The sequence below is a fragment of the Dendropsophus ebraccatus genome, chromosome 1 (genome assembly GCF_027789765.1).
Source record: "Dendropsophus ebraccatus isolate aDenEbr1 chromosome 1, aDenEbr1.pat, whole genome shotgun sequence".
Lineage (NCBI taxonomy): Eukaryota > Metazoa > Chordata > Amphibia > Anura > Hylidae > Dendropsophus > Dendropsophus ebraccatus.
The window spans coordinates 4,625,839-4,652,461 of record NC_091454.1 but is presented as its reverse complement, the minus strand read 5'-3'; the positions used below and the strand labels follow the sequence as shown (position 1 = coordinate 4,652,461).

General features: G+C 49.0%; 1 protein-coding gene across 5 annotated transcripts in view; it reads left to right on the top strand.

Annotated features, from left to right (window-relative positions):
• Positions 1-26,623, top strand: part of KIAA1549 (KIAA1549 ortholog) — a 40,510-nt gene that overhangs the window by 8,510 nt on the left and 5,377 nt on the right. The window contains exons 2-19 of one of the 5 annotated variants that reach the window (XM_069964071.1): positions 633-3,086; positions 3,331-3,419; positions 6,880-7,057; positions 7,176-7,306; positions 12,403-12,586; positions 17,079-17,138; positions 20,262-20,407; positions 20,482-20,659; positions 20,735-20,913; positions 21,249-21,457; positions 21,546-21,673; positions 21,746-21,951; positions 22,035-22,258; positions 23,120-23,264; positions 23,343-23,645; positions 24,436-24,488; positions 24,908-25,053; positions 25,134-25,297. In XM_069964071.1, coding sequence (XP_069820172.1) covers positions 633-3,086; positions 3,331-3,419; positions 6,880-7,057; positions 7,176-7,306; positions 12,403-12,586; positions 17,079-17,138; positions 20,262-20,407; positions 20,482-20,659; positions 20,735-20,913; positions 21,249-21,457; positions 21,546-21,673; positions 21,746-21,951; positions 22,035-22,258; positions 23,120-23,264; positions 23,343-23,645; positions 24,436-24,488; positions 24,908-25,053; positions 25,134-25,297 — 5,177 coding nt within the window. Of the gene's footprint in view, positions 1-632; positions 3,087-3,330; positions 3,420-6,879; positions 7,058-7,175; positions 7,307-12,402; positions 12,587-17,078; positions 17,139-20,261; positions 20,408-20,481; positions 20,660-20,734; positions 20,914-21,248; positions 21,458-21,542; positions 21,674-21,745; positions 21,952-22,034; positions 22,259-23,098; positions 23,265-23,342; positions 23,646-24,435; positions 24,489-24,907; positions 25,054-25,133; positions 25,298-26,623 lie in introns of all 5 variants that reach the window. The other 4 variants (XM_069964047.1, XM_069964057.1, XM_069964065.1 and 1 more) reach the window with 4 other exon arrangements.

The window sequence follows — 26,623 nt, the reverse complement described above, 5'->3', positions numbered from 1 at the left end:
GCCCACAAAATGCCCAGAATTCACCCATCTAAAATTAACAACCTTATGTGGCTCGAAAATAGTGGCATGAAACGCGCCAATGTGCTATCCCCTCCTGTGAACGTATTGGGGGGGGGGGAATAAAAACTCATCCCATATCCACAGAGTAGGGGGTCCGGCCATTGAAAGGCCCCGACAACACAGGAACTGGGGGCACAGCTTTCCTAGTAGGAGGGAGCAGTGGGCCGGCACACACTCAGCCTATTCATTCTCTATAGACGTGAACGGTGGCTCTGTGGGGAAGGAATGGACTATGTACTAATCTGTTTCCTATCTGGGACCCCCCATGATCAGACACAAGGTAGGGAATATTGGAATACCCCTTTAATTGTAAAGCCTTTAATGCTTTATGACAAAATATGGGGTCACTGGGTCATTAGAGGAGTGTGGGGCCCACCTGTGCCGGCTGTGGTTTACACCAGGATCAGTGATAAATATTTACACTGTCAGTGGGTGAATTTGGTGATTTAACCCCCTAGATGCTGCAGTATATAGGAAGCGTGGCATGTAGGTGGTTACATGGGGGGGGAGGGGCCCTGACACATGATTTTGTATTATGTTATGTTTATTATTGTTATTTCTTTCTCTTGCAGTCATTCACCTTGGGCCACTGATATTGCAGTTGAATGAGAACTCCACCCTTACCAAAAACGGGTTGGGCCCTGAAGAAGGCTTTCTAATACCTATTGCTTTAGAAGATGAGGCACCTTCAGAAACGGTTGCCCCCCAGCTCGCGGATTCAGTCGCCACCATAGAACCCATGCAGCCCACCATCATAGAACCCACCCAGCCTCTTACCAGTGAAGCCACCATCTATAATAACATCTTCTTAACTCCAAGTCCTTTGGCTCCCCTGTCCTTGTCCTTGTCCCCTGTGGAGTCGACACCTGGAGTTTATATTGCGACGTCTCCTGTTACCTTGGAAACAAGTTTAAATAAAGCCTCTTTTAGTATCTTGGAGGAAACTTTGACTGTTCCACCGCTGGAGACTTTCAGTAGCATCAACCAAATTTCACGGACAGCAGAAACACTTCCTCTGTCCAGTGAGTACGGAGAAGATGTCGTCCCCTCGATATTCTCCATGGAAAGTACCAAATCTGGACAACTTTCTACAGGATCCTTTTTCAGTGTCTCGATAGAGGATACAATGGTTGCATCCAACACCCCAGAGACGTCTCCCACTCATTGGCTGGTTCCCCCCATAGAAAGTACATATATGCCAAGCATAGCCATCAGCAGCCCCGCCACCAAATCTCCTTTGTCTAGCATCTACTCATACTTAGGATTGGTTACATCAATGGATTCTAATATCAGCCCTACCGAGGCGTTACCCTTCTCATCTCTGTTATATGATGCTCCAGATGTTGCTGAAAGTCCTGTGACGTCAGTCCCAGAAAGCACTTTTAATTTGCTCCAAAGTTCAGTGCCTACTGCCATTCCTGAGACATTGACCACCGAGGCCATGTACACTCAGTGGTGGTCGGAGGAGTATATGGAAACCATCAGCATTAAAACCTTAGGGTTTCCCGGAGATCTTCCTTCCACCAGTGTGCTCATCCACCAAGATGTTGAAGTTTTCGGCTCCGTTACGTCTTCTCTTCCAATACCCCTCGTGTCTTCACGTTATCCAGACTCTTCTGTGGATTTTACTAATGTTATTGACTCTACTGAAGTCCAAGGAACCTCAGTGTCTCCTCAGAGTTCAGAGATGGAGAGCCATTGGGTTTCCTCAGTAGAGTTGACTCTGATGCCTTCGATGCTCATCTCGTCTATGCCCTCTGTCGATCTGGAGGCAACGTTTTCTACTATAGCAATATCCACTCCTTTCCTTCTTGAAAGTTCAATCTATGAACCTGTAATCACGGCCGAAGCTCCTGCATTTGTGCCGACAGAAACAGGGATGTACTTCACTCCAACCCTATCTCTTGCTGCGGAGTCCACGTTGCTGTCTGTCATGGACTCCAGTTACTTCATGTTTGGTTCCACCCTTGAGCCCAGTGGCCTCTTCCCTTCATCTGTAGACGTTTCCCCCTCACAGTCATTGGCGTCCAGTCATGTGTCAGCCGTGGAACCTCAGGACTTATCTACTCTGCTTGCCATATCTGAGTCCTTGTTCAGTAGCTCCATGATGGAGATTTACTCTTCATCCATACTGGAAACCATTAGCATGGAGGTCTTGCCCTGGGAAACTGTGAACTCCGTTGCACTTCCATCTTCTTCCTTTTCATTGTTAAGTGTTGACTGGACTGAGAGTGGTTCATATATGTCGTCTGAGTTGTCGGAGATATGGGAGGTGAAGTCCACCATCATGGCGTCGAGCATCCTCTATACCTCAAGTACTTTGATTGGTGCTACCTCTCTGCTGCCTTTACCTTCCTCATCTGCACTGAACTCCACCACATCTGCCTTGCCCACCTCCTCCTACGGTTTCGATCATGCCAGCAGTGCTTTGGTTGAGGAAGTCCTTCCGACCTCTCTACCTACCTTGGTTCCGATGATGACGTTACCTCTGGAGTCGCTGTATACATCGGATGCCTCAGGGGTCTATACCTCATTGTTTTCGGTATCTACTCTATCACCCGGTTTTACCCTTGTCCCCATCTTGCCACCAACATCCACCATCCGTTTGGGGTCTACAATAAATTTTCCAGCCACGTCAGGATCATTGATCCTAAGTCCAACATCTACGGTGAACGTATTGTTGTCTTCAAGTTCTCAGCCAACCTTGGGTCCGGTGTTTGCTCCAACTACCCCCCACACCCCTGACCTCCAATCTTCTGCTCTAACCCCACCGGTCACTGCTATAGGCACAACCTCTATACCAAGTTCTTCCTCGCCGGCGGCTGTCACCCATAAAACTCTAGGTACTACCACCACCCAGGCGGCTACAACCAACATGGTCACTCCTGGAGCCACAACAGCAACATCAACCCTGTCTGCCGGGGTTACGCCACCATCTGGGCTTACAGCTGCCACAACGGTGACCACCACAAGGCCCAGCTTCGTTTGTGATGTCTCCAATCCGGAACCCTATCTGGTTACTGTCGGTGAGTAGTCGTTTATCTGTTATGCTGATCCTCTGGAGCTGAACTCAGAATTCTGCTGAGCCCCTATAATACCAGGGGCAGTTAGTTACGTGTGGCATTGTGGAGGGTAGTTATATGTCAAGTGACTATAGTCTTAACTTCACAAGTACATTAGATGAAGGAACCTATCCGGGGGCTGAGGGTAACTTATCAGAATGTGCGCTGGACACTGCAGAATTAACGAAACCGCAAATCTTTATTCCAGTTCTGTCACGAGGATCAAATATCGAGAATATCACCGAGATGATGAAGGAAACTCTGACCGTGAACTTCAACCGGTCGGTGGAGCTGGAGGTGAGTGCAGCTCTGGAGCAATATGTATATGTACACAGTGACCCCACCAGCAGAATAGAGAGTGCAGCTCTGGGGTATAATACAGGATGGAACTCAGGATCAGTAATGTAATGTATGTACACAGTGACCCCACCAGCAGAATAGTGATTACAGCTCTGGAGTATAATACAGGATGTAACTCAGGGTCAGTAATGTAATGTATGTACACAGTGACCCCACCAGCAGAATAGTGAGTGCAGCTCTGGGGTATAATACAGGATCAGTAATGTAATGTATGTACACAGTGACCCCACCAGCAGAATAGTGAGTGCAGCTCTGGGGTATAATACAGGATGTAACTCAGGATCAGTAATGTAATGTATGTACACAGTGACCCCACCAGCAGAATAGAGAGTGCAGCTCTGGGGTATAATACAGGATGTAACTCAGGATCAGTAATGTATGTACACAGTGACCCCACCAGCAGAATAGAGAGTGCAGCTCTGGGGTATAACACAGGATCAGTACAGGATCAGTAATGTATGTACTCTGTGACCCCACCAGCAGTATAGTGAATGCAGCTCTGGAGTATAATACAGAATCAGTAATGTATGTACACAGTGACCCCACCAGCAGAATAGTGAGTGCAGCTCTGGAGTATAATGCAGGATGTAACTCAGGATCAGTATTGTATGCACACTGTGACTGATCCTATATATATATATATATTATATATTTTTTTAAAAGGTTTTATTTATGCATTTTTTCATAACCAACAATTACTGCATAGTTAGAAAAACAAAACAAAGAACAAAACAAAAAAAAGAAAAAACAGGAACAAAACAACAAAAGCACTATTAACACATGACCAGCCTTCACGGCATATATATATAATATTTTACACTCCGCCACCTTCTCTCCCGCGTTTCGTGCGTCACGTCACATGACTCCTCACCTCTATTTACAGTCGTCTAATTACGCAGAGTGTCGGAGGGATCGGCCTCCAGCGATAACCTGTGAAGACGTCGCTGTGCCCTCTGTACCGGGTGGGATTGCTGATCACAGCTGGGGGTCTTGTACAGTGTGTCAGTATAGACAGCCTGGACTCTTGGGGGATAATTCAGGGAAACCACCTGCAGTAGGACTACAACTCCCAGCATAGATGCCAAACCGCAGGAGGAGGGAAACGTCATCAGATTTCCACAGAGAAGGCGACGTCACGGTTCTCCATGTATCGCACGCCCATCGTTCACCCCCTCAGATCATGTGTACGTCTCAGGGCTGACGTCCTCCGCTCTCACAGATCACAGCGACTCCCCCCCCCAATAACCTTAGAAGATCTCACATATATTATTCATCAGGAGACAAATATAGAAGCTGTCAGATACATTATATATAACTGGCGATCCCCCACGCCTGCACGCCCCAGCAGCACAGAGGATGTCAGGAGAGGAGGGGGCTGATCCTATAGGGGAGGTCACAGCAGCACAGAGGATGTCAGGAGAGGAGGGGGCTGATCTTATAGGAGAGGCCACAGCAGCACAGAGGATGTCAGGAGAGGAGGGGGCTGATCTTATAGGGGAGGTCACACAGCAGCACAGAGGATGTCAGGGGAGGAGGGGGCTGGTCTTATAGGGGAGGTTACAGCAGCACAGAGGATGTCAGGAGATGAGGGGGCTGGTCTTATAGGGGAGGTCACAGCAGCACAGAGGATGTCAGGAGAGGAGGGGGCTGATCTTATAGGAGAGGACACAGCAGCACAGAGGATGTCAGGAGAGGAGGGGGCTGATCTTATAGGAGAGGACACAGCAGCACAGAGGATGTCAGGAGAGGAGGGGGCTGATCCTATAGGGGAGGTCACACAGCAGCACAGAGGATGTCAGGAGAGGAGGGGCTGATCTTATAGGAGAGGACACAGCAGCACAGAGGATGTCAGGAGAGGAGGGGGCTGATCTTATAGGAGAGGACACAGCAGCACAGAGGATGTCAGGAGAGGAGGGTGATGATCCTGTAGGAGAGGTCCCAGCAGCACAGAGGATGTCAGGAGAGGAGGGGGCTGGTCTTATAGGGGAGGTCACAGCAGCACAGAGGATGTCAGGAGAGGAGGGGGCTGATCCTATATGGGAGGTCACAGCAGCACAGAGGATGTCAGGAGAGGAGGGGGCTGATCTGTCAGGTAATGTACAGTAATTCTCTGTATAGTGATGCAGGGATCTCCTGTGGGGTTCGGATACGTCCCCTGGGGTCTCTGACGGTTGTGTTGTGTTCGGTGCAGTAGCAACATCTTCTCTATAGAGACGGTTACTGTATACACAGATAACACCGCACACAAACTGCAGAGAGCAGCGTAAAATCTGCAGATAGTCAGTCACATAACAAGAAAAAATGTGATAATCTGCAGGACATTCTGTGTCTTTCTCATCACTGTGTGTGGTGACACCTTGTGGTGGGTGGTGGGACTGCAGGGAGGTCAGAGAACAACATGTGCCCACTGTCGTATCAGAGGATGTATAGTGTATATACCCCCGCAGTGATGTCATGTGTGCATATATATACCCTCGCAGTGGTCATGTGTACATATATATACCCTCGCAGTGATGTCATGTGTGCATATATATACCCTCGCAGTGGTCATGTGTACATATATATACCCTCGCAGTGATGTCATGTGTGCATATATATACCCTCGCAGTGGTCATGTGTACATATATATACCCTCGCAGTGATGTCATGTGTGCATATATATACCCTCGCAGTGGTCATGTGTACATATATATACCCTCGCAGTGATGTCATGTGTGCATATATATACCCTCGCAGTGATGTCATGTGTACATATATATACCCTCGCAGTGATGTCATGTGTGCATATATATACCCTCGCAGTGGTCATGTGTACATATATATACCCTCGCAGTGATGTCATGTGTGCATATATATACCCTCGCAGTGATGTCATGTGTACATATATATACCCTCGCAGTGGTCATGTGTACATATATATACCCTCGCAGTGATGTCATGTGTACATATATATACCCTCGCAGTGATGTCATGTGTACATATATATACCCTCGCAGTGATGTCATGTGTATACATACCCCCGCAGTGATGTTTTATTTATATATATATATACACCCCTGCAGTGATGTCATATATGTGTGTGTATGTGTATATATATACCCCCGCAGTGATGTCGCGTGTGTGTGTGTATGTATGTATATATATATATATATAATATATACACTCACACACACACACCCTGGCAGTAATGTCTTGTGTACATATACCCCCGCAGTGATGTCATGAGTGTATATATATATATATATATATATATCTCTGCCCTATAGTGATATCGTGTGTGTGTGTGTGTGTATGTATGTGTATATATATATATACCCCCGCAGTGATGTTGTGTGTGTGTGTGTGTGTATATATATCTGCCCTATAGTGATGTCATGTGTGGCTCTCTCTCTGGCAGGTCTACTCCATGTATGAGGGCTACTCCTTCATGGTGACGTCCGGACCCCTGGTATACACGGCCATCGCTGTGGCTCACGTCCTGGGCAAGAGCCCCCTGGTTATGGGCAGGTCTCCCCCCATCCTCTCCCTGCAGACCTCCTTTATGGGATTAGACTCCAGGTTCCACGTTCAGACAGGTGAGATGATCTGCGAGTGTCCGGCTGCGCTGTGGCCGTGTCATGGAAGCAGCCGTCACTATGTTGTCTGTGTTGAAGTTTATCGGGTTATTACGCTCCTGTCTCCCCTCCCCCACAGTGCTGCAGTTTGTGCCGCAGTCGGTGGACATCAGACTCTGCACCTTCAGTGAACAGATACAGAAGGGGTTAACGCTGGCGCTGTACGAGGTGCGGAGAGTGCGACCGGAGAGCGAGAACCTCACCGTCCAGGTAATACTATATACTACCAGCAGTGATGAGGTCACTATGAACCAGCAGCAGTGATGAGGTCACTATATACTATATACTACCAGCAGTGATGAGGTCACTATATACTACCAGCAGTGATGAGGTCACTATATACCAGCAGCAGTGATGAGGTCACTATATACTATATACTACCAGCAGTGATGAGGTCACTATATACTACCAGCAGTGATGAGGTCACTATATACTACCAGCAGTGATGAGGTCACTATATACTACCAGCAGTGATAAGGTCACTATATACTATATACTACCAGCAGTGATGAGGTCACTATATACTATATACTACCAGCAGTGATGAGGTCACTATATACTATATACTACCAGCAGTGATGAGGTCACTATATACTACCAGCAGTGATGAGGTCACTATATACTATATACTACCAGCAGTGATGAGGTCACTATATACTATATACTACCAGCAGTGATGAGGTCACTATATACTACCAGCAGTGATGAGGTCACTATATACTACCAGCAGTGATGAGGTCACTATATACTATATACTACCAGCAGTGATAAGGTCACTATATACCAGCAGCAGTGATGAGGTCACTATATACTACCAGCAGTGATGAGGTCACTATATACTATATACCAGCAGCAGTGATGAGGTCACTATATACTATATACTACCAGCAGTGATGAGGTCACTATATACTACCAGCAGTGATGAGGTCACTATATACTATATACTACCAGCAGTGATGAGGTCACTATATACTATATACTACCAGCAGTGATAAGGTCACTATATACTATATACCACCAGCAGTGATGAGGTCACTATATACTATATACTACCAGCAGTGATGAGGTCACTATATACTACCAGCAGTGATGAGGTCACTATATACTATATACTACCAGCAGTGATGACGTCACTATATACTATATACTACCAGCAGTGATGACGTCACTATATACTATATACTACCAGCAGTGATGAGGTCACTATATACTACCAGCAGTGATGAGGTCACTATATACTATATACCAGCAGCAGTGATGAGGTCACTATATACTATATACCAGCAGCAGTGATGAGGTCACTATATACTATATACTACCAGCAGTGATGAGGTCACTATATACTATATACTACCAGCAGTGATGAGGTCACTATATACCAGCAGCAGTGATGAGGTCACTATATACTATATACTACCAGCAGTGATGAGGTCACTATATACTATATACTACCAGCAGTGATGAGGTCACTATATACTATATACTACCAGCAGTGATGAGGTCACTATATACTATATACTACCAGCAGTGATGAGGTCACTATATACTATATACTACCAGCAGTGATGAGGTCACTATATACTATATACTACCAGCAGTGATGAGGTCACTATATACTATATACTACCAGTAGTGATGAGGTCACTATATACTACCAGCAGTGATGAGGTCACTATATACTATATACTACCAGCAGTGATGAGGTCACTATATACTACCAGCAGTGATGAGGTCACTATATACTACCAGCAGTGATGAGGTCACTATATACTATATACTACCAGCAGTGATGAGGTCACTATATACTATATACCAGCAGCAGTGATGAGGTCACTATATACCAGCAGCAGTGATGAGGTCACTATATACTACCAGCAGTGATGAGGTCACTATATACTATATACTACCAGCAGTGATGAGGTCACTATATACTACCAGCAGTGATGAGGTCACTATATACTATATACTACCAGCAGTGATGAGGTCACTATATACTAAATACCAGCAGTGATGAGGTCACTATATACTATATACCAGCAGCAGTGATGAGGTCACTATACACTATATACTACCAGCAGTGATGAGGTCACTATATACTATATACTAAATACCAGCAGTGATGAGGTCACTATATACTATATACCAGCAGCAGTGATGAGGTCACTATACACTATATACTACCAGCAGTGATGAGGTCACTATATACTATATACTACCAGCAGTGATGAGGTCACTATATACTATATACCAGCAGTGATGAGGTCACTATATACCAGCAGCAGTGATGAGGTCACTATATACTATATACCAGCAGCAGTGATGAGGTCACTATATACCAGCAGCAGTGATGAGGTCACTATATACTATATACTACCAGCAGTGATGAGGTCACTATATACTATATACCAGCAGCAGTGATGAGGTCACTATATACTATATACTACCAGCAGTGATGAGGTCACTATATACTATATACCAGCAGCAGTGATGAGGTCACTATATACCAGCAGCAGTGATGAGGTCACTATATACCAGCAGCAGTGATGAGGTCACTATATACTATATACCAGCAGCAGTGATGAGGTCACTATATACCAGCAGCAGTGATGAGGTCACTATATACTATATACCAGCAGCAGTGATGAGGTCACTATATACCAGCAGCAGTGATGAGGTCACTATATACCAGCAGAAGTGATGAGGTTACTATATACTACCAGCAGTGATGAGGTCACTATATACTATATACCAGCAGTGATGAGGTCACTATATACTATATACCAGCAGTGATGAGGTCACTATATACTATATACCAGCAGTGATGAGGTCACTATATACTATATACCAGCAGCAGTGATGAGGTCACTATATACTATATACTACCAGCAGTGATGAGGTCACTATATACTATATACTACCAGCAGTGATGAGGTCACTATATACTATATACTACCAGCAGTGATGAGGTCACTATACACTATATACCAGCAGCAGTGATGAGGTCACTATATACTATATACTACCAGCAGTGATGAGGTCACTATATACTACCAGCAGTGATGAGGTCACTATATACTATATACTACCAGCAGTGATGAGGTCACTATATACTATATACTACCAGCAGTGATGAGGTCACTATATACTACCAGCAGTGATGAGGTCACTATATACTACCAGCAGTGATGAGGTCACTATATACTATATACTACCAGCAGTGATGAGGTCACTATATACTATATACCAGCAGCAGTGATGAGGTCACTATATACCAGCAGCAGTGATGAGGTCACTATATACCATCAGCAGTGATGAGGTCACTATATACTTTATACTACCAGCAGTGATGAGGTCACTATATACTATATACTACCAGCAGTGATGAGGTCACTATATACTATATACTACCAGCAGTGATGAGGTCACTATATACTATATACTACCAGCAGTGATGAGGTCACTATATACTATATACTACCAGCAGTGATGAGGTCACTATATACTATATACTACCAGCAGTGATGAGGTCACTATATACTATATACCAGCAGCAGTGATGAGGTCACTATATACTATATACCAGCAGCAGTGATGAGGTCACTATATACCATCAGCAGTGATGAGGTCACTATATACTATATACCAGCAGCAGTGATGAGGTCACTATATACTATATACCAGCAGCAGTGATGAGGTCACTATATACCATCAGCAGTGATGAGGTCACTATATACTATATACCAGCAGTGATGAGGTCACTATATACTATATACTACCAGCAGTGATGAGGTCACTATATACTTTATACTACCAGCAGTGATGAGGTCACTATATACTATATACTACCAGCAGTGATGAGGTCACTATATACTATATACTACCAGCAGTGATGAGGTCACTATATACTATATACTACCAGCAGTGATGAGGTCACTATATACTATATACTACCAGCAGTGATGAGGTCACTATATACTATATACCAGCAGCAGTGATGAGGTCACTATATACTATATACCAGCAGCAGTGATGAGGTCACTATATACTATATACCAGCAGCAGTGATGAGGTCACTATATACTATATACCAGCAGCAGTGATGAGGTCACTATATACTATATACTACCAGCAGTGATGAGGTCACTATATACTATATACCAGCAGTGATGAGGTCACTATATACTATATACCAGCAGCAGTGATGAGGTCACTATATACTATATACCAGCAGCAGTGATGAGGTCACTATATACTATATACCAGCAGTGATGAGGTCACTATATACTATATACTACCAGCAGTGATGAGGTCACTATATACTATATACCAGCAGCAGTGATGAGGTCACTATATACCAGCAGCAGTGATGAGGTCACTATATACTATATACCAGCAGCAGTGATGAGGTCACTATATACTATATACCAGCAGCAGTGATGAGGTCACTATATACTATATACCAGCAGCAGTGATGAGGTCACTATATACTATATACCAGCAGTGATGAGGTCACTATATACTATATACTACCAGCAGTGATGAGGTCACTATATACTATATACCAGCAGCAGTGATGAGGTCACTATATACCAGCAGCAGTGATGAGGTCACTATATACTATATACCAGCAGCAGTGATGAGGTCACTATATACTATATACCAGCAGCAGTGATGAGGTCACTATATACTATATACCAGCAGCAGTGATGAGGTCACTATATACTATATACCAGCAGCAGTGATGAGGTCACTATATACTATATACCAGCAGTGATGAGGTCACTATATACCAGCAGCAGTGATGAGGTCACTATATACCAGCAGCAGTGATGAGGTCACTATATACCAGCAGCAGTGATGAGGTCACTATATACCAGCAGCAGTGATGAGGTCACTATATACTATATACCAGCAGCAGTGATGAGGTCACTATATACTATATACCAGCAGCAGTGATGAGGTCACTATATACTATATACCAGCAGTGATGAGGTCACTATATACCAGCAGCAGTGATGAGGTCACTATATACTATATACCAGCAGTGATGAAGTCACTATATACTATATACTACCAGCAGTGATGAGGTCACTATATACTATATACTACCAGCAGTGATGAGGTCACTATATACTATATACCAGCAGTGATGAGGTCACTATATACTATATACTACCAGCAGTGATGAGGTCACTATATACTATATACTACCAGCAGTGATGAGGTCACTATATACCAGCAGCAGTGATGAGGTCACTATATACCAGTCACTATATATCCTGATCTTTTCTCGCCCGCTCCTGCAGATTGTGAACATCAGCTCCAGCGCTCCGCCGCTCGGGTATTGGAAGGTCCCGGTCACCGTCTCATATGCGGTCAGAGAGCGTCTCGGCTTCCTAAACGGCTCCGATGTCAGCGACCAACTGCGCAACCTGAGTCTGGTGGAGTTCAGCTTCTTTTTGGGCTTTCCTGTAAAGCAAATCGCAGAACGTGAGTATCAGTAATCCTAATGTAACAGCAGAATAGTGAGTGCAGTTCTGGAGGATGAGACCTGATGTAACAGCAGAATAGTGAGCGCAGCTCTGGATTATGAGACATGATGTAACAGCAGAATAGTGAGCGCAGCTCTGGAGAATGAGACATGATGTAACAGCAGAATAGTGAGTGCAGCTCTGGAGGATGAGACATGATGTAACAGTAGAATAGTGAGTGCAGCTCTGGAGGATGAGACAGGATGTAACAGCAGAATAGTGAGTGCAGCTCTGGAGGATGAGACATGATGTAACAGCAGAATAGTGAGTGCAGTTCTGGAGGATGAGACCTGATGTAACAGCAGAATAGTGAGCGCAGCTCTGGATTATGAGACATGATGTAACAGCAGAATAGTGAGCGCAGCTCTGGAGAATGAGACATGATGTAACAGCAGAATAGTGAGTGCAGCTCTGGAGGATGAGACATGATGTAACAGTAGAATAGTGAGTGCAGCTCTGGAGGATGAGACAGGATGTAACAGCAGAATAGTGAGTGCAGCTCTGGAGGATGAGACAGGATGTAACAGTAGAATAGTGAGTGCAGCTCTGGAGGATGAGACAGGATGTAACAGCAGAATAGTGAGTGCAGCTCTGGAGGATGAGACAGGATGTAACAGCAGAATAGTGAGTGCAGCTCTGGAGGATCAAACAGGATGTAACAGCAGAATAGTGAGCACAGCTCTGGAGGATGAGACCTGATGTAACAGCAGAATAGTGAGTGCAGCTCTGGAGGATGAGACCTGATGTAACAGCAGAATAGTGAGTGCAGCTCTGGAGGATGAGACCTGATGTAACAGCAGAATAGTGAGTGCAGCTCTGGAGGATGAGACCTGATGTAACAGCAGGATAGTGAGTGCAGCTCTGGAGGATGAGACCTGATATAACAGCAGAATAGTGAGTGCAGCTCTGGAGGATGAGACCTGATATAACAGCAGAATAGTGAGTGCAGCTCTGGAGGATGAGACCTGATATAACAGCAGAATAGTGAGTGCAGCTCTGGAGGATGAGACCTGATGTAACAGCAGAATAGTGAGTGCAGCTCTGGAGGATGAGACCTGATGTAACAGCAGAATAGTGAGTGCAGCTCTGGAGGATGAGACCTGATGTAACAGAAGAATAGTGAGTGCAGCTCTGGAGGATGAGACCTGATGTAACAGCAGAATAGTGAGTGCAGCTCTGGAGGATGAGACCTGATGTAACAGCAGAATAGTGAGTGCAGCTCTGGAGGATGAGACCTGATGTAACAGCAGAATAGTGAGTGCAGCTCTGGAGGATGAGACCTGATATAACAGCAGAATAGTGAGTGCAGCTCTGGAGGATGAGACCTGATATAACAGCAGAATAGTGAGTGCAGCTCTGGAGGATGAGACCTGATATAACAGCAGAATAGTGAGTGCAGCTCTGGAGGATGAGACCTGATATAACAGCAGAATAGTGAGTGCAGCTCTGGAGGATGAGACCTGATGTAACAGCAGAATAGTGAGTGCAGCTCTGGAGGATGAGACCTGATGTAACAGCAGAATAGTGAGTGCAGCTCTGGAGGATGAGACCTGATGTAACAGCAGAATAGTGAGTGCAGCTCTGGAGGATGAGACCTGATGTAACAGCAGAATAGTGAGTGCAGCTCTGGAGGATGAGACCTGATGTAACAGCAGAATAGTGAGTGCAGCTCTGGAGGATGAGACCTGATGTAACAGCAGAATAGTGAGTGCAGCTCTGGAGGATGAGACCTGATATAACAGCAGAATAGTGAGTGCAGCTCTGGAGGATGAGACCTGATATAACAGCAGAATAGTGAGTGCAGCTCTGGAGGATGAGACCTGATATAACAGCAGAATAGTGAGTGCAGCTCTGGAGGATAAGACCTGATATAACAGCAGTATAGTGAGTGCAGCTGCCTGCCCCCTCTGCCTCCCGCACAGGACATTACTCTTCCTTCTGTTAATGTTAGAAGATCTGACCTATTAGCGATACAGTGCAGGGTAGAGTCATGTGACCGCCGAGCTGGATGTGTGCGCCTAGTACAGATGAGCGCGCTCACTATTACACAGTCATGTGACCTCAGTGGTGGATGCATGCCCGGTACAGATGAGCGCGCTCACTATCATACAGTCATGTGACCTCAGTAGTGGATGCATGCTCGGTACAGATGAGCACGTTCACTATCATACAGTCATGTGACCTCAGTGGTGGATACATGCTCGGTACAGATGAGCACGTTCACTATCATACAGTCATGTGACCTCAGTAGTGGATGCATGCCCGGTACAGATGAGCATGCTCACTATCACACAGTCATGTGACCTCAGTAGTGGATGCATGCCCGGTACAGATGAGCGCACTCACTATCATACAGTCATGTGACCTCAGTAGTGGATGCATGCCCGGTATAGATGAGCGCGCTCACTATCATACAGTCATGTGACCTCAGTAGTGGATGCATGCCCGGTACAGATGAGCGCACTCACTATCACACAGTCATGTGACCTCAGTGGTGGATACATGCCCGGTACAGATGAGCGCGCTCACTATCATACAGTCATGTGACCTCAGTAGTGGATGCATGCCCGATACAGATGAGCGCGCTCACTATCACACAGTCATGTGACCTCAGTAGTGGATGCATGCCCGGTATAGATGAGCGCGCTCACTATCATACAGTCATGTGACCTCAGTAGTGGATGCATGCCCGGTACAGATGAGCGCACTCACTATCATACAGTCATGTGACCTCAGTGGTGGATACATGCCCGGTACAGATGAGCACGCTCACTATCATACAGTCATGTGACCTCAGTAGTGGATGCATGCTCGGTACAGATGAGCACGTTCACTATCATACAGTCATGTGACCTCAGTAGTGGATGCATGCTCGGTACAGATGAGCACGTTCACTATCATACAGTCATATGACCTCAGTGGTGGATGCATGCTCGGTACATGCATGCTCGGTACAGATGAGCGCGCTCACTATCATACAGTCATGTGACCTCAGTGGTGGATGCATGCCCGGTACAGATGAGCGCGCTCACTATCATACAGTCATGTGACCTCAGTAGTGGATGCATGCTCGGTACAGATGAGCACGTTCACTATCATACAGTCATGTGACCTCAGTAGTGGATGCATGCTCGGTACAGATGAGCACGCTCACTATCACACAGTCATGTGACCTCAGTAGTGGATGCATGCCCGGTACAGATGAGCGCGCTCACTATCACACAGTCATGTGACCTCAGTAGTGGATGCATGCCCGGTACAGATGAGCGCGCTCACTATCATACAGTCATGTGACCTCAGTAGTGGATACATGCTCGGTACAGATGAGCACGTTCACTATCATACAGTCATGTGACCTCAGTAGTGGATGCATGCCCGGTATAGATGCGCACGCTCACTATCATACAGTCATGTGACCTCAGTAGTGGATGCATGCCCGGTATAGATGCGCACGCTCAATATCACACAGTCATGTGACCTCAGTAGTGGATGCATGCCCGGTACAGATGAGCGCGCTCACTATCACACAGTCATGTGACCTCAGTAGTGGATGCATGCCCGGTATAGATGCGCACGCTCACTATCATACAGTCATGTGACCTCAGTAGTGGATGCATGCCCGGTATAGATGCGCACGCTCACTATCATACAGTCATGTGACCTCAGTAGTGGATGCATGCCCGGTATAGATGCGCACGCTCACTATCATACAGTCATGTGACCTCAGTAGTGGATGCATGCCCGGTATAGATGAGCGCGCTCACTATCATACAGTCATGTGACCTCAGTAGTGGATGCATGCCCGGTATAGATGCGCACGCTCACTATCATACAGTCATGTGACCTCAGTAGTGGATGCATGCCCGGTACAGATGAGCACGCTCACTATCACACAGTCATGTGACCTCAGTAGTGGATGCATGCCCGGTATAGATGAGCGCGCTCACTATCACACAGTCATGTGACCTCAGTAGTGGATGCATGCCCGGTATAGATGCGCACGCTCACTATCATACAGTCATGTGACCTCAGTAGTGGATGCATGCCCGGTACAGATGAGCACGCTCACTATCACACAGTCATGTGACCTCAGTAGTGGATGCATGCCCGGTATAGATGAGCACGCTCACTATCATAGTCATGTGACCTCAGTAGTGGATGCATGCCCGGTACAGATGAGCGCGCTCACTATCACACAGTCATGTGACCTCAGTAGTGGATGCATGCCCGGTATAGATGAGCACGCTCAATATCACACAGTCATGTGTACTAGGTAATGATGAGATTTTAGCCTTTAAATAGTGAGCGTTCACTGACAGCAAGGAGGAGGGTACAACACCGTTCATATAATTATATACAACTAAAATGTAGAGGGGGCGGGGCTGTGACAACCATTTACACAGTGTATTATACATATGGTGACCTCTGACCTGAGCGTTTCTCCCTTTCAGCCTCCACATATCCTCAGCTCAATATCTCCCCCATCCTGAAGGATTCCTGGCTGCGGACAAGTGAGTGACCGCCATACTGTACACTCCCGAGCCCCCTCCTCTCCTGACATCCTCTGTGCTGCTGTGACCTCTCCTGTAATATCAGCCCCCTCCTCTCCTGACATCCTCTGTGCTGCTGTGACCTCTCCTATAGGATCAGCCCCCTCCTCTCCTGACATCCTCTGTGCTGCTGTGTGACCTCCCCTATAAGATCAGCACCCTCCTCTCCTGACATCCTCTGTGCTGCTGTGACCTCTCCTATAGTATCAGCCCCCACCTCTTCTGACATCCTCTGTGCTGCTGTGACCTCTTCTATAAGATCAGCCCCCTCCTCTCCTGACATCCTCTGTGCTGCTGTGACCTCTCCTATAAGATCAGCCCCCTCCTCTCCTGACATCCTCTGTGCTGCTGTGACCTCTTCTATAAGATCAGCCCCCTCCTCTCCTGACATCCTCTGTGCTGCTGGAACCTCCCGTATAAGATCAGCCCCCTCCTCTCCTGACATCCTCTGTGCTGCTGTGACCTCTCCTATAAGATCAGCACCCTTCTATCCTGACATCCTCTGTGCTGCTGTGACCTCCCCTATAAGATCAGCCCTCCCCTCTCCTGACATCCTCTGTGCTGCTGTGACCTCTCCTATAGTATCAGCACACTCCTCTCCTGACATCCTCTGTGCTGCTTTGACCTCTCCTATAAGCTATAAGATCAGCCCCCTCCTCTCCTGACATCCTCTGTGCTGCTGTGACCTCTTCTATAAGATCAGCCCCCTCCTCTCCTGACATCCTCTGTGCTGCTGGGACCTCCCGTATAAGATCAGCCCCCTCCTCTCCTGACATCCTCTGTGCTGCTGTGTGACCTCCCCTATAAGATCAGCCCCCTCCTCTCCTGACATCCTCTGTGCTGCTGTGTGACCTCCCCTATAAGATCAGCCCCCTCCTCTCCTGACCTCCTCTGTGCTGCTCTGACCTCTCCTATAGTATCAGCACACTCCTCTCCTGACATCCTCTGTGCTGCTGTGATCTCTCCTATAGTATCAGCCCCCTCCTCTCCATCCTCTGTGCTGCTGTGACCTCCCCTATAAGATCAGCCCCCTCCTCTCCTGACATCCTCTGTGCTGCTGTGTCCTCTCCTATAAGATCAGCCCCCTCCTCTCCTGACATCCTCTGTGCTGCTGTGTCCTCTCCTATAGTATCAGCCCCCTCCTTTCCTGACATCGTCTGTGCTGCTGTATCCTCTCCTATAGTATCAGCCCCCTCCTCTCCTGACATCCTCTGTGCTGCTGTATCCTCTCCTATAGTATCAGCCCCCTCCTCTCCTGACATCCTCTGTGCTGCTGTATCCTCTCCTATAGTATCAGCCCCCTCCTCTCCTGACATCCTCTGTGCTGCTGGGACCTCCAGTATAAGATCAGCCCCCTCCTCTCCTGACATCCTCTGTGCTGCTGTGACCTCCCCTATAAGACCAGCCCCCTCCTCTCCTGACATCCTCTGTGCTGCTGTGGCCTCTCCTATAGTATCAGCCCCCTCCTCTCCTGACATCCTCTGTGCTGCTGTGTCCTGTCCTATAAGATCAGCCCCCTCCTCACCTGACATCCTCTGTGCTGCTGTGTCCTCTCCTATAAGATCAGCCCCCTCCTCTCCTGACATCCTCTGTGCTGCTGTGTCCTGTCCTATAAGATCAGCACCCTCCTCTCCTGACATCCTCTGTGCTGCTGTGTCCTCTCCTATAAGATCAGCCCCCTCCTCTCCTGACATCCTCTGTGCTGCTGTGACCTCCCCTATAAGATCAGCCCCCTCCTCTCCTGACATCCTCTGTGCTGCTGTGTCCTCTCCTATAAGATCAGCACCCTCATCTCCTGACATCCTCTGTGCTGCTGTATCCTCTCCTATAGTATCAGCCCCCTCCTCTCCTGACATCCTCTGTGCTGCTGTATCCTCCCCTATAGTATCAGCCCCCTCCTCTCCTGACATCCTCTGTGCTGCTGTGATCTCTCCTATAGTATCATCCCCCTCCTCTCCTGACATCCTCTGTGCTGCTGTATCCTCTCCTATAGTATCAGCCCCCTCCTCTCCTGACATCCTCTGTGCTGCTGTGACCTCTCCTGTAATATCAGCCCCCTCCTCTCCTGACATCCTCTGTGCTGCTGTATCCTCTCCTATAGTATCAGCCCCCTCCTCTCCTGACATCCTCTGTGCTGCTGTATCCTCTCCTATAGTATCAGCCCCCTCCTCTCCTGACATCCTCTGTGCTGCTGTGACCTCCCCTATAACATCAGCCCCTCCTCTCCTGACATCCTCTGTGCTGCTGTGTCCTCTCCTGTAATATCAGCCCCCTCCTCTCCTGACATCCTCTGTGCTGGTGTGACCTCTCCTATAGGATCAGCCCCCTCCTCTCCTAACATCCTCTGTGCTGCTGTGTCCTCTCCTATAAGATCAGCCCCCTCCTCTCCTGACATCCTCTGTGCTGCTGTGACCTCCCCTATAAGATCAGCCCCCTCCTCTCCTGACATCCTCTGTGCTGCTGTGACCTCTCCTATAAGATCAGCCCCCTCCTCTCCTGACATCCTCTGTGCTGCTGTGACCTCTCCTATAAGATCAGCCCCCTCCTCTCCTAACATCCTCTGTGCTGCTGTGACCTCCCCTATAAGATCAGCCCCCTCCTCTCCTGACATACTCTGTGCTGCTGTGACCTCTCCAATAGTATCAGCCCCCTCCTCTCCTGACATCCTCTGTGCTGCTGTGTCCTCTCCTATAGTATCAGCCCCCTCCTCTCCTGACATCCTTTGTGCTGCTGTGACCTCTCCTATAGTATCAGCCCCCTCCTCTCCTGACATCCTCTGTGCTGCTGTGTCCTCTCCTATAAGATCAGCCCCCTCCTCTCCTGACATCCTCTGTGCTGCTGTGACCTCTCCTATAAGATCAGCCCCCTCCTCTCCTAACATCCTCTGTGCTGCTGTGACCTCCCCTATAAGATCAGCCCCCTCCTCTCCTGACATACTCTGTGCTGCTGTGACCTCTCCAATAGTATCAGCCCCCTCCTCTCCTGACATCCTCTGTGCTGCTGTGTCCTCTCCTATAGTATCAGCCCCCTCCTCTCCTGACATCCTCTGTGCTGCTGTGGTCACCCTCTCTCTCTCTCTCTCAGTCCTGCTGGGCGTTGAGGAGTTGCAGCTGAGGGACGAGTCCTTCCAGACGGAGATGGAGAGGAAGCTGGCGCAGCTGATCAGCGAGGCCACGTTACAGAAGCGGAGATGGAAGCGAGCCAGTTATGCCGGGAGCAACGCGGTGCAGGTGGGCGGGGACTGTGTGATGTCAGCGAGAGGGGGCGGGGCTGTGACCCCCTAATGACTGACCCCTCTCCTCAGGTGGTGAACGTCTCCCGTCTGGACGGTCAGGATGATCCGGTGCAGCTGGTATATTTCGTTGAGGATCAGTACGGGGAGCGGCTGGCGGCAGACAAGGCGTCCAGCCTGATAAATGACGTCAACATCCAGCGGGCGGCCATCATCCTGGGGTACCGGCTGCAGGGCGTGGTCGCACAGCGTGAGTGATGTCATAGACGGTGCGTCCACTCTCACCCCCCGCTTCGGCTCTGAGCGCTCTCCTCTCTCTCCGCAGCTCTGAACCAGCCCTCCGAGTCGGATCGGCAGGCGCAGAACCTGTGGATCATCGTGGGCGTGGCAGTGCCGGTGCTGGTGGTCACCGTCATCATCATCATCCTCTACTGGAAGCTGTGCCGCACCGACAAGCTCGACTTCCAGCCCGACACCATCAGCAACCTGCAGCAGAGGCAGAAGGTGAGAAGTGCCTGGTCACACTGCGGCGGGGGTCATGTCATCTGCCTGTTTCCTGCTGGTCACACTGCGGGGGTCACATGATCAGGCCGTTTCTTGCTGGTCACACTGTAGTGATCATGTGATCTGGCTATTTCTGCTTGGTCACATGATCTAGCCGTTTCTTGCTGGTCACACTGTAGTGATCATGTGATCTGGCTATTTCTGCTTGGTCACATGATCTAGCCGTTTCTTGGTGATTACACTGCGGTGGTCACACGATCTGGCCGTTTCTTGGTGATTACACTGCGGTGGTCACATGATCTGTCCTTTTCTGATCACATGACTCCCGTCCGCAGCTCCAGGCCCCCAACGTTAAAGGCTTTGACTTTGCCAAGCAGCACCTGGGGCAGCACAATAAGGATGAGGTCCTTGTGGTCCATGAGCCGCCCCCCCCGATGCTGCACGGACCCCTCAAGGACTCCACCCCCTCCGAAAATGGTGACATCCCCACCCCGAGGTCCAAGAGCTCCACTAAGCCTAACAAGATCGGCCGCCATCGGAGCAGGTGAGGGTCAGCGATGAGGCGCTCTCGGCTCTGCTACGTCCCGGCTATTATAGATGCTATAATGTATCTGTGACTTCTCTGGCAGTAGGGTCACCCCCTCCGACGCCGGATCCACCGCCAGCGAACCGTCCAGCGGGAAGGAGTCCGGAGAGGAGGGGTCTCCCAGACCCTCAGCTCCACCGCAGGAGACCAGGCTGCGCCCGACCGGCCGCGGGGGTAGGTATGGCTGCCGGGGCGCTGAGTGTTATAATGTACGGGGCATTATTATAACCATCCTCCTCTTCGCAGAGATTCCCATGATGCACAGCGGTACCGAGCAGCATTCCTCCGCCTCCATCTTTGAACACGTTGACCGGATGTCGCGCTCCACCGAAGCGAGCCGGCGGCTGCCCAGCAAGATCCAGCTGATCGCTATGCAGCCCATGGCAGCCCCGCCCATCCACGGCCTGTCCACCGCCGAGCGGGAGGTGGAGGCCAATAAGGTAAACAGAGAGGTATGTATGAGGAGGGGCGGAGAGCTTATACTACATGGGGTCTGCCAGTCACATGACCCGCCACATGTCTCCGCCCTGCGCAGATCCAGACCACGCTGCGCCACAAGTCCGAGATTGAGCACCACCGCAATAAGATCCGCCTGCGAGCCAAGAGGAAGGGGCACTATGAGTTCCCCCTGGTGGATGTGGTGGGAATGGCGGACACCAAGGAGCGGCAGCGCATGTACCGCAGGGCGCAGATGCAGTTCGATAAGATCCTGGACCCTGTGTTAGGGGTCCCCACCGTGTTCATAGAGCCGCGCAAGAGGTGAGTGGGGACTGCTGTACTGATCAGGGGTGATGGCTCCTCCCCTGACTGGGGCCCCCCACCCCCAACTGAGGCTCCATCCCGACTGAGGCTCCTCCCCTGACTGAGGCCCCCCACCCTCAACTGAGGCTCCATCCCGACTGAGGCTCCTCCCCTGACTGAGGCCCCCCACCCTCAACTGAGGCTCCATCCCGACTGAGGCTCCACCCCTGACTGAGGCCCCCCACCCCCAACTGAAGCTCCGTCCCGACTGAGGCTCCTCCCCCGACTGAGGCCCCCCACCCCCAACTGAGGCTCCTCCTCTGACTGAGGCCCCCCACCCCCAACTGAAGCTCCGTCCCGACTGAGGCTCCTCCCCTGACTGAGGCCCCCCACCCCCAACTGAAGCTCCGTCCCGACTGAGGCTCCTCCCCTGACTGAGGCCCCCCACCCCCAACTGAGGCTCCATCCCGACTGAGGCTCCTCCCCTGACTGAGGCCCCCCACCCCCAACTGAAGCTCCTTCCCGACTGAGGCTCCTCCAATGTCAGAGGCTCCTCTCTTAACTGGAAGTTCCCCAATTGAGGCTCCTCCTCTGGCTGAGGCCCCTCAGGGGTGGAGCTGTAGTGGGGAAGGGTCTAGGCAGAGCTGCAGTGGGGGTGGGGCAGGGGGAGGGGCACAGCAGCTTGGTGGGAGGAGCAGATGGGCAGAGCCTAGGGAAGGGGTGGAGCTGTAGTTGGGGAGGTGATGGGTGGAGCTATCGTGGGGGTGGGGATGGGCAGCGCTGCAGTGGGGGTGGAGCAGGGGGAGGGGTGGAGCAGCTGGGTGGGGGGAGGGGCAGAGCTCAGTGTATTTTTTTTAGGATTTCTGATTTCCTTTTCAGTTCGCGGACGAGACGTTCCCCGAAGCAGCGTCGTAAGCAGCAGGGTTCCTCCAGCCCCCCGGACGCTGATCGTGATCGTCTGATCACCACCGACAGCGAGGGGACCTACAAGAGGCCGCCGGGCGTCAGTAACTCCGCCTACGTGGTGCGTATTCAGGGATGTGCGGTGAGGGGGTGACCGGCTGATAACAGAGAACACTACACCTATGTTTTCTCCTGACAGTCGGACCCCGACCTCCCCTCGGATACCGCGGCATCTGACCTGGGGAAGTATCCCGCCTCCCCCCCGCGGATCCCGGCCCAGTACGTGGCCCCCCAGCCCTCCATAGAAGAGGTGCGCCAGACCATGCAGTCCCTGCTGGACGACGCCTTTGCACTGGTGGCCCCGAGCAGCCAGGGGCCCGGAGCGCTGCCGCCTGGAAACACATCAGCACAGCACGGGGGCAACAGCTCGTCAGCCCGCACCGCTCAGGGGTCCGCGCCATGGCGGGGGCAGTACCCCAACCATCAGTCCCCCCACTATAATGTGAGTCACAGTAATGAGCATGCTCAGTGCACTCCCGCCAAGCATAATGTGACATCCTGAATACTAACATGACCTCCGCCTCTCATATATATATATATAGTGAGCGCAGCTCTGGAGGATGGGACATGATGTAACAGCAGAATAGTGAGCGCAGCTCTGGAGGATGAGACCTGATGTAACAGCAGTATAGTGAGTGCAGCTCTGGAGGATAAGACATGATGTAAGAGCAGAATAGTGAGCGCAGCTCTGGAGGATGAGACATGATGTAACAGCAGAATAGTGAGTGCAGCTCTGGAGGATGAGACATGATGTAACAGCAGAATAGTGAGTGCAGCTCTGGAGGATGAGACATGATGTAACAGCAGAATAATGAGTGCAGCTCTGGAGGATGAGACATGATGTAGCAGCAGAATAGTGAGTGCAGCTCTGGAGGATGAGACATGATGTAAGAGCAGAATAGTGAGCGCAGCTCTGGAGGATGAGACATGATGTAACAGCAGAATAGTGAGTGCAGCTCTGGAGGATGAGACATGATGTAACAGCAGAATAGTGAGCGCAGCTCTGGAGGATGAGACATGATGTAACAGCAGAATAGTGAGTGCAGCTCTGGAGGATGAGACATGATGTAACAGCAGAATAGTGAGTGCAGCTCTGGAGGATGAGACATAACAGCAGAACAGTGAGTGCAGCTCTGGAGGATGAGACATAACAGCAGAACAGTGAGTGCAGCTCTGGAGGATGAGACACGATGTTAGTGCAGGGTATTCTTTCATGTATCTTTTCTTTTCAGAGATTTGTGGATTTCGGGGCGTCGCAGGGATCGGCACCCAGTCTAATGACAAGGTAACCTCCAGGCCAGCAGGGGGCAGCACAGGTGACTGGGTTATAGTAGTGCTTATAGTAAGTGGCTGATGGTTACAGTGTGTCAGTGCAGTCGGCTCTCCTTCCTGTTCCGGACTCTGCACTGATACACTGTAACAAACCCTCTGGGTCAGGTGACCCTCAGACCCCTCCGCTGGTGTAGGGGCGGTAGCTGGAAATTTCCTGTGCTCCTGGTGATCAGTGATCCGGTGCAGCAGCGTTCATGGCTCATTGACTCCAGAGATTGATCCCATCGTGGCCCCTCCCCCGTCCCTCCATGTATCCGAGCCCTTCCTGTAGATACGTGTGTGGATACATGGCGCTGATGATGGATCTCAGTGTTTTCTATGTCATTGCGCCATGTCTGGATACATGATGACGCTGACGTCTTCTCTCCGTAGAAGCCCTGGCTTTGGCTCCGGATTTCTGCCCCCGACTGAGACTGCCCCCAGTGAGTCTCAGCAGGCAGAGGGGCAGTATCCAGGCCGCATGTACCCCGAGGACATCCCCTCTGTAGCCAGACCGCGACCCCTGGGAAGCAACTCCGGTGAGTGGTCCCTCACTGACTATACACAAGCTATTACTCTCTGCTATCAGCCATGTCACACTAATGACTTCACTTTTTAGGCTCCGCCCAGATCCATCAGCTGACACAGGTTGGTATCGCAAGTCGTATGGGAGCACAGTCCACGGAGCTGGCCCCCAGCAGGTCTATCCCCCCCTCCGGCCCTGGCTGGCCCTCCTACTACAATCATGAAGAGGATACGCCGAGAAATGTGGCGCACAGAGAGGTATATGGGGTATATAATTGTGTAAATGGGGTATATATGTGTAAGGGGTACATATGTGTGTATAAGGGGCATATATGGTGTATACGCGTTATATGGGTATGTATGTATGTCTGTGTTTGTGGTGTATGTGTGTATATAGGGCATGTGTTTGTGTATAAGGGGTATATCTGTGTGTAATATGTCTGTGTATATGGGGTATATGTGTATGTGGGTTATATGTATGTGTATATTGGGTATATCTGTATGTGGGGTATATCTGTATGTGGGTTATATGTATGCGTATATGGGGTGTGTGTGTGTATATGGGGTATATCTGTGTGTAATATGTCTGTGTATATGGGGTATATGTGTATGTGGTTTATATGTCTGTGTATATTGGGTATATCTGTATGTGGGTTATATGTATGCGTATATGGGGTGTGTGTGTGTATATGGGGTATATCTGTGTGTAATATGTCTGTGTATATGGGGTATATGTGTATGTGGTTTATATGTCTGTGTATATGGGGTATATGTGTATGTGGGGGGGTATATGTGTATATGGGGTATATCTGTGTGTAATATGTCTGTGTATATGGGGTATATGTGTATGTGGTTTATATGTCTGTGTATATGGGGTGTATCTGTATGTGGGGGGGTATATCTGTATATGGGGTATATCTGTATGTGGGTTATATGTATGTGTATATGGTGTGTGTGTGTGTGTGTATATGGGGTATATGTGTATGTGGGTTATATGTATGTGTATATGGGGTGTATCTGTATGTGGGGGGGTATATCTGTATATGGGGTATATCTGTATGTGGGGGGGGGTATATGTGTATATGGGGTATATCTGTGTGTAATATGTCTGTGTATATGGGGTATATGTGTATGTGGGTTATATGTATGTGTATATTGGGTATATCTGTATGTGGGGGGTATATGTGTATATGGGTTATATCTATACGTGGGTTATATGTATGCATATATGGGGTATATCTGTATGTGGGTTATATGTATGTGTATATGGGGTATATCTGTATGTGGGTTATATGTATGTGTATATGGTGTGTGTGTGTGTGTATATGGGGTATATGTGTATGCGGGTTATATGTATGTGTATATGGGGTATATCTGTATGTGGGGGGGGTATATGTGTATATGGGGTATATCTGTGTGTAATATGTCTGTGTATATGGGGTATATGTGTATGTGGGTTATATGTCTGTGTATATGGGGGGTATATGTATGTGGGTTATATGTCTGTGTATATGGGGGGTATATGTATGTGGGTTATACGTCTGTGTATATGGGGTGTATATGTGGGTTATATGTCTGTGTATA